The sequence below is a fragment of the Cyprinodon variegatus genome, unplaced genomic scaffold (assembly GCF_000732505.1).
Source record: "Cyprinodon variegatus isolate N-32 unplaced genomic scaffold, C_variegatus-1.0 Scaffold1527, whole genome shotgun sequence".
NCBI classification, from domain to species: Eukaryota; Metazoa; Chordata; class Actinopteri; order Cyprinodontiformes; family Cyprinodontidae; genus Cyprinodon; species Cyprinodon variegatus.
Window position 1 is genome coordinate 106710 of NW_015151980.1, and position 9361 is coordinate 116070.

General features: G+C 38.0%; 1 protein-coding gene across 1 annotated transcript in view; it reads right to left on the reverse strand.

Moving 5' to 3' along the window:
* Nucleotides 1-4420: 4420 nt before the first annotated feature.
* Nucleotides 4421-9361, reverse strand: part of tradd (TNFRSF1A-associated via death domain) — an 11254-nt gene continuing 6313 nt past the window's right edge. The window contains exons 2-5 of the mRNA XM_015403602.1: nucleotides 8372-8525; nucleotides 8004-8284; nucleotides 7729-7876; nucleotides 4421-5187 (exon numbers count right to left, since the gene is read on the reverse strand). Of these exons, the coding sequence (XP_015259088.1) occupies nucleotides 4889-5187; nucleotides 7729-7876; nucleotides 8004-8284; nucleotides 8372-8522 (879 nt within the window). The 5' untranslated portion in view covers nucleotides 8523-8525 and the 3' untranslated portion in view covers nucleotides 4421-4888. The remainder of the gene's footprint in view (nucleotides 5188-7728; nucleotides 7877-8003; nucleotides 8285-8371; nucleotides 8526-9361) is intronic.

The following is a 9361-nucleotide window of genomic DNA, read 5'->3' on the forward strand; positions in this document are numbered from 1 at the left end:
TAGCTATAAAACCATAAAGTTTTTATGATAATAATTTGATACAAACGTTTGCTAAGATACAAAGTTTTACCAAACTTAGAGTGGTGTGAGTCGATGAGTCAATGCAGTCCACTGGTTTTGCTCAGATAGAAAACTTTGAACTAGTCTGACTGTATGATCTGGTTGAACTGACTCTGTAAAGTGTCTTGAAACAACATAAATAAACTGAATTGAATTTAGTTTGCAAAAAAATAGCTTCAGAGGGTATAGTTCAATGAAGTAGTAGGTGCATACCCTGTACAGTTGTGCTTGAAAGTTTACATACCCCTATTAAAGAAAATGCTCAATTAACTCCAGTATTTCAAATAAAACTAAACTGAAAAAGCAATAAGAAATAACATTAATGAGTAATAGTTTAGTCAAATTAAGTATTTATGTGGAATTGTAATAAAAATATAATTCTAAAAAAACAAAATCCCTAAAAAAATTAAAGAGCATTGATTGTGAACAGTGATCCAATAGATGGAGAAGTCTTACTGAACATTTCCTGAACATTACAGAAAACACCTGATTTTAATTTCGGTGCCCCATCATGCTTGCTTACCCATTTTATTTAGCCTCTGACTAAGGACAGTGTGTTGTTTAAAAATCTTTTGAAGAGGATGCTTACTGTTGTGCATGATGTTCTTCACTTAATTAAGTATATTCCTTTGCTGAAGAAGAATTTTACTGGCAGCCGACTTTTTTCTTTAATGGAAAAATATGTAAACTTTAAAGAACAAATGTAGAACAGCTTCATCAAAATATTATTATTGTTACAAGAAATAGAAATCAAATAGGTCTTAATAATAACATTTCTACAAGTACAAATTATTTTTCCATGCACAACTAACTATATATTTTTTACTATATTTTCAAGCAGCCATTTTGACATACTGATGGCAAGAACAGATACATCATTCCATTCTTCCCAATTATATTGCACGTTTCAGGTTTTGTCCTACAAAGACACACAAAAATTAAATAATCAAAAAATGAATCTTAAGTTCTAAAAGTTACTCCAGGTGAGAAAAATTCAGAGAAGATATCTTGTTGCTCTTATATCCAGCATTTGTTGTCATGAAGTGAATTATGGGTATTTATATGTCTCAAGAGTTTATATGACAAATTGGCTTGCTATACCCCAGAGCTGGCCGCGCGAGACTCACCTAACAATCTGGTTTACGTCAGAGCTGCCGAGCTCTAATCACATCCGATGAAAGATTGTTAAAATGAAAGAGACGTTCAAGTGGCAAATGTCACCCCCGGATTTGGTGTCATTGGTGGAAAGCATGTTTGTGTAATATAACTGAAATGTCCCAACCTGACCGCCGTCACTGGTTCTCTATTCTCTGGCACCTGGGTGGTGTTTAATCGTGTCAACAACATAAGTAGGTCTGAAAAACAGACGGTAGTAGACAGATGAAGCTTTAATTACGTCAGTACTATTGCAAAAACTGCGTAAAATACATGTTACTGATTATTATTATTATTTGCCTAGTCACAGATACAGCGGCTGAGCAGCTAAACTGTAACATCAAAAGGAAATACCTAATTTAATTGTTTAGAAAAGGTGCCACAAAGTGTTAAAATACTTAATTATGTTATTTAATAAAAGTTGAGTATTTAAAATGATAAAATGATTTTGTTACATTTTCAATGTTTAAGAGATTTTTTAGAATTACAGTAATTCAGTTAAAATAGAGAAATATTTAAATGTATTAAACATAATAATATATGAGCATGAATACCAATATTGCAGAAGATCAATAAAATAATATTTTTTTATTTCACCATGATCAAGAATCCTCTTTTCGACTATGAAACCATGATCAATTATCTTGAGACTCACCTGGCTTAGAATGTTACATGTATATATAAAATGCAGAAAGATATAAAAACATACCTATATATACACCCTATAAGCATAATTAATGGAGACCCTTGAAAAAATTAAAAACCCTTAGAAGAAAGACAAAGATAAATACACTTAGAGAAAAACCCCAAGAACTGGATATATGTTCCTTTCGCATGAATTGCTGCATCAATGGCAGGGCAGGGGCAATCAGGCTGCGACTTAGCTGAGATGCAAGGAAAGCCTAAGTTGCCTGTAGCCTTCAGCTCATCTGCATTGATTGGTCTGGTGTCTTTCATCTTCCTCTTAACAATCTTCCATAGATTATCTATGAGTTTTAGGTTAGAAGCGTTTGCTAGCCTGCCAAGCTCAGCGATACCACGGTGATCAAAGCAAATGATTTTTGAAAAGGCTAGCAGAAGCCAAGTCCTGTAGGATAATAAAAATTAACATTGCTTCAAAGTTATTCAAAGAACATTCCTCAACAATAACATGAACATGACTTTTGTGGCCCTTATGTAGTATGCCAAAGACATCCTGCTGGACACATATATACGCTATATATATATATATATATATATATATATATATATATATAGAGAGAGAGAGAGAGAGAGAGAGAGAGAGAGAGAGAGATATTTAATATATATCGACATATAACTTTTTGGTGTCACTCTTTTAATGAAATTAATACCAAGAATATTCATAGAAATAAAGTTAGTCTGACAAAAGTAACAATAAAAAAAACATTTCATTAAAATGAACAAATGAAATTCAGACATTCGGGCTTTTCAAACTCTACATAGGGCTACAGGTGGTCACTGTAATGTATGCAGACATGGTGTGTGCAACTCTAAACATGGATTAGAGAAAGCAAAAGAAAGGGTGTTTTCAGGACATTAGAAAGAAAATAAGACAAACACGGTACAAGGTAAAGGCTATAAGAGCATCTCCAAACTGCTTCATGTTCCTGTCACCACAGTTGGACATGTTATGTAGAAATGAAAGTTCCATCAGATCCCTCAATGTGGCTGTAGGAGGAAAATGTATGAAAAATCAGAGATAATACCAAAGGTAACTAAAGAGCCCAGAACAACTTTTAGAGGTTAAAGGTGAACTTCAAACTCAAGTTACATCAGTGTCAGATCGCACCATCCATTGTTGTTTGAACCAAAGTGGACTTAATTGCAGACGACCAAGGAGGACACTTTTGTTGAAAGCAAATCAAAAATTCAGACTGGAATTTGCCAAACTACATGTTAACAAGCAGCAAAGCTTCTGGGAGAATGACCTATGGACAGATGAGACAAAAATGGAACGTTTAGCAAATACACATCGGCTCTATGTTTACAGACAGAAAAATGAAGCTTTTCAAGAAAAGACCACTTTCCCTACTGTGAAACATGGGGGAGGCTGTAATGTTTGCTGCATCTGGCACAGGGTCTCTGAATCTCTGCAGGGTTCAATGAAATCTCAAGACTATCAAGGAATTCTAGAGAGAAATACCCAGTGTCAGAAAGCTTGGTCTCAGTCGCAGGCAATGTGTCTTCAACAGGATAATGAGCTAAAACACACAGCTAAAAACAGCCAATAATGGCAAGAGGAAAACATTGGACTATTCTGAAGTGGCCTTATATGAGTTCTGATCAAAATCTGATTGAGCCTCTTTAGATGGAGCTGAAACATGCCCTCTGGAAAAGGCACCATTTAAACCTGAAACAAACGAAGCAGTTGGCTCATGAGGAGTTGGCCAAAATACCTGCTGAGAGGAGCAGAAGTCTCACTGACAGTTACTGGAATCGTTTGATTGCAGTGATTGCCTCAAAAGGTTCTGCAACAAATATTAAGTGAACAATAATTTCTTTTCCTTTTTAGAAAAAAAATGTATTATTATTCTGCTGAAGTAGGTTTAAAAGCAATATGACTTTCATTTTCTTATTTGCATTTGTTACTTTTGTCAGATTCAAGGTTTTTCTGTAACCATTGTTTCATTAAAAACAAGTTAACAAGTTTTGTATATATATACACACAAACGTGTGTGTGTGTATATAAACAGTGTGTAGATATGACATGTCGATGAGCAGAACAGAGAGAAGAAGCAGGGATATGTCTCTTGTAATCACTTGCTACAACTGTATGTCCATACTGGAGTTGGCCCATACCATAAAGCCGTTAGTCTGCTCGATAAAAGCTTCTAATCCAGCAATCACATCAGGATTGACGGTAAAGCGGGGGGTGGGACAGGACTGTGCAGTTCACCCTGCACAGATCCATTCCATTTGCCTCATCTATTGTCCACAGGCTGAGATCAAACTCCCCACACGGCTACGCACTGACACCTCAACCATGGAGCTCCCTTGGCGTGATTTCACCACCCAAAGACATCCAGCAACAATGCTGGTGATCACTGATTCAGTCCTACACTGAACTGGCACGTGTGTGAGTGACTGCGTGACGGCATTGAACCGGGAGGATTAACACCAAATTACACCTGGGGGAATTTAGACAAAATTGTGTTGTTAGTTTTAATTACACTAATGCATCAAACACAAACATAAGCCTTTTTCTTTCCACAACCATTTAATTTGCAAGAACCCATTTCATAGAAAAAAAAATCAATATCCTCCCGTTTTTGTCGCGATTAGAAGCAGGACCCAACAGATTTCATCTCTTAACTGATATGTAACACGGGGAAAAAGGGGACATGATAAAAAACAGTTCAGACAGTGCATTAAACTCCTGCTTGCATTTTCTCTTAACAGTGATGACAGGTTATTTCAAATAAACAAAATAAACTAAAAATACCAAAAAAACTGACTACGACATGCCGATCTGAATCCCACTCACACAACCTGTGAAATCGCACACAATCACACATACTTGGTTCTGATTTAAACATGAGGAAGAAGTGAGTGGAACAGGAAGTGCTACTCTGAATGATAAAGCAGGTGGGAGAATGTTTCCATTCCCACAGAAGAACCCAGACCTCAGTTTTGTTTTTTGTTTTGCACACAGTTACTCTCTGGGATGCATGTCCAGCATATTTTCAGCCAAGCTGGTAAGTTTGCTGTCCTCCAGAGCTCTGACCAGTCGGCTCAGCTTGGCCGCCCTCCCCTCCGCCTGGATGAAACGGCTGAGCAGCTGATAGGCTTGTTCGTACAGCCCTTCTCTCTCATATTCATAGGCCAGGTTGTCAATGGCGGGGCCCTTTAGAGCGCGACAGCTCTTCCCCAGGGCCCTCCCTACATGTTTCCACTGACGGCCCACTCCGTTTGAAAAGCTCTGAACATCTGCCGGTGTCAGCATTCGGTCCTCTGGTGAACATAAAGGATAAAAAAAAAAAAAAAAGAAAGAAACAATAATGTAAATTTGACTGAGCATTATTACATAAACTGTGTGGAAACCTCAAGCTTTACCCAGAATAATTCACCAATGAAAATCCCCATTTCATAAAAGGGTATCATCCCCTCGGATTGCCTTCATTATGTTAAAATGTTTGAAGTTATTATGGTGTCTCTGCATTTATTTATCTCTATTATCTCTATTCAGTGACATATTAAGGATTTGAACTTGAAGGACAACAAAACTACAGCAAACCAAACTGGTTCTTGGGTTAGTTTGCAGCTTTCTCTCGATAGGTTTACAGTTCTGTTATTTTTTTTTTTTATTAAACAGGGTTCTAAGAAGAGTTTTATTTCGTTTTCTCAAATAGGAAAATCCTTGTTGCAAAAAAGAAAAAAAAAGACTTTTGTAGGTACAGTCCGATCTATGTTGAATAATTATGGGGGCTTTATGCAGTCAACTCTAATATACAGGTGAACAATTTAAGCACACATCAAAGGATTTTTTTTCAGACCAGCTGATAAATAAATACTGACTCAGCATCATTCTGGTATACCTGGTTTCAACATCTGGACCGAACCCTGACTGACATTGACCCAGGAAACTGACTGCCCCTCTTACTGCAACCTAGAAGCAGGATTTAAACTTGAATGTTATAAACTTTCAGACACTCATTATCATGTTTTTCTATCTAACACGATGCTTTGTCATGCTAGATAATAAATAGATGCTCACCTAACTGTGTCTAGAGAAAGCTGCTCTTGGCAGAGGTCTCTATCACCACTCTTGATGCATTAAGATTCTTCTTGGAAAAAGTTGTTAACAAACCTCTTCCATCTATGAGATGCAACCACACAGAGCTCTCATCTTTTGCTCTCCCTATAAATGATTTCCCAGATGTCTCACAAAAGCAGGATAAATCATTAGAAAAGATCACTTTGTACCAGCCCTAATGCTGCCTATCCCTTATTTCTCATGATAAATTTTACTTTGTTCGTCATATTTTTCTTGGACAGCGGCATCCTTTTCACAGCCAGGTTGTTATTTGAAAAATATTCGCCTCACTGAGATTCTTAATGCCAATTTCTAAGAAGATCTGCACTGGCGGAAACATGATTATGCGCCATACTCCTGCCCATCCAGGTACTCGGTAGATCTCTTGCAGTTTCTAAAGCGGTTTATTTGCACCTTAATTTTAGTTTTGGATTATCAAGAAAACCCTTTCAACTACAACCTCTTGAATACTAATGTAATTCATATGATGCTGTTTCATTTCAAAGAAATCATGGGTGCACACTTTTATTTTGAGATGACCAATGCTAACACAAGACAAAGGTGATTTTTAGCACAGCTGCTGCACTGTTTGTAATAATAAATTAATAATGCAATTTCACCCTGCACTATACACCTAAAAACAGTTGACTGACCAATTAGAAGGCAAAAATAAACTGTAATTCAACATGCATCTGATCTATGTAAAACAGAACTTGTCTTTACAAAAACTGAAGGTGTAAACTGTGCAATGCACAGCATCTGAGTCATCACTAAATCTTTTGGACATGGCTGAAGCTTATACTCATCAGCTAGATGCTATGAGTATGTTTGGAGCAGAGCAGTTGGTGCTCAGAGGACAGCAGCAGCAATTAACTCTTATGAGAAAACAAATCAAACAAGTAGCTGCAGGCCTGCAAGCAAAAGCAAAACAACCAGTTTAAAGGGTCAGGCTTGATCTGAGAGGAGATGAGGCTGCTATTATCTTAGCTCATTAGGTCTCAATATTTACCAAAAGTGTGTTCTGTTTTGTATTTTTCAACAGCAATAAAATACATGTTTTTTTCATCTTTCATCAAATAAAATTGACCATATCCATTAAGAATTGGTCCCCGAAAAAGAGTGCTTTGTATTTAAATGAGAAGTTATGTTTTTTGGAACAACTCAAGGCTTAAAGGTCAGCTACTAAATCAATTTTGGTTGATTCAGTCTGTTCCAACTAATCTTGCTCAACACAGATGAGTAGCAATCAACTGGATTAGAATCAGCTGGAAACGGAAACAAATTCACAAGATCTAATAAAACAAAATGGATGATGTTGAGGAAACATTCATCGGACAGTTTGCTGTTGTCGTTGAGGTTGGTTTTAAAACTAAACTTTTTACATGAAGAAACACATTACTTAGAGGTGAAAAGTAAAAAAAAAAAAAAACACTGTATGTTTCCAAGTTATCCAACAGATCTGAAAACCTTACCAGATTAAAAGAAACTTATATTTTAAACAGGGAATAAAATATGAATTTATTGCAGCTATTTTAACAGTTAAACTTTACAGATGATCGATGTCCGGATGTATGTATGGATGGATGGATGGAACATGTGGATATCTTCTGTGAAATGTAGTCTTACATAAAATCACTCACACACTCATCTTTCTCCTACCTGTAAACTGGACTTCTAATTTTTTTTTTTAAGACTTCCTCAAGCAGGGTAGGAAACCTAAAACTAATGCCTTTACTCACCAAACACTCTGTTCTGAAACTTGAAGCAGTTGCTGGGGAGCGGAGACTCTTCCTGTGTGACTGTGGGGGGCTGTGGGGCGGGACCCAAGGCTTGGTTCTGCAACTGCTGCTCCAGACGTTCAATCTCTTCATCCCGCAGGCGCCCCGGCTAACACAGATCAACACATCTCTTAAAGTCACCTTACACACCAATCATCTCTAGACTTGTTTGAATTATTGACATGAAGAAAATAGCACTCATTTTCCAAAAGGTCAAACACAGATACCCAGCCTACCTGTGAGAGGTGGATATGCTGCAGACAGACAGTCAGCTGGTCCAGACACAGATCCAGATTTTGGGTCCCAGCCTTTAGCTGGGTTTCTACAGTGAAGTCTTGAGGAACAGCGAGAAGCCGGCAGGCGTGTTGGGAAAGGGACTGACGCACCGCTCCGGAGCTGTAGCTCTCCAGGAACTGCTGACATGCTGCCACATCCACGAATTTCACCTCCACCCCCAGGAAGGGCTCAGCATCATGGACCTTTAGGATCTCATAGCCTCCCAGACCTCCTGCAGAATCTGGCCGTGGAAAACACTGATTAATTAATGTCACAGCCTGGAAAAGCTTTCTTTTGTTTCTGCACCAGTCAACCCAGATGAGTTTACCTCCAAGAGTCAGCTTGATGACTTTAAAAATGATGAACTTTCCCTGCTGGTCTTTGTAGAGAGTGAGCAGGTCCACGCCAGGAACCAGTGACTGCAGAAACATGACTGCACATCCCGTCCACGCCCCCCCGTCCACAGTCTTGTCCGCCATTTTCTGAACACAGTAAGAGTCAGACTGAGGGAAACAAACTGATAAAGGCGTGGTAATAACTGTCTAAACTGAGAATGTTCACACCATTTTTGTTTTAAAGTATTTTTAACCTGAAATGAGAGCATATGTTGTTTTAATATTATCTTCAAATAAAAAGACGCACGTTTGCACTTCGTCCTCTTTACTTAGAAACCCATAAATAAACTCTGAAGAAACCAATTGTCTTTAGAAGTCACCTAATTTATAAATAGACTGCACATGTGATTCATTTTTATCTGTGCTCAGTAAAGGTGGTTTGTTAGAAAAGGTTAGGGAACAAATGGCATCTTGCAGGAGCAAAGTAGGAGTAGGCTACAGACATCTGAACATACACCAACACTGACAGACTGTTGGGCATTAATCAGCAAAGTAGCAGAGAGGTCTGAGATAAATCTGGAAGAGTTGCAGAGATCTTAAAATCAGATAGGAAAATCTGTTGACACAACAGCTATTAGCTGTGCACTCCACATAAAAAAGAACAGCCGGTAGGAAGAACGGCAAAAGAAATCCTGCTTGCAGTTTGCTACAGGTCATAGGGAATACAGCTTGCTTCCAGGAGAAGTGACCTTGGTTGGATGAGACCAAAACATTTTTTTCATACATGCAGGAGTTGAGTTGTGGGGCAAAGCAATAACTGTTTACTCGTTTAAAAACACCATCTGCATGGTGCAGAGAGGCTTTTCTTCAGCTGGCTAAGTTAACTGTGAGATGGAGATAGACCCAGGTAGGATGGATGGATGGATGGATGGATGGATGGATGGATGGATGGATGGATGGATGGATGGATGGATGGATGGATG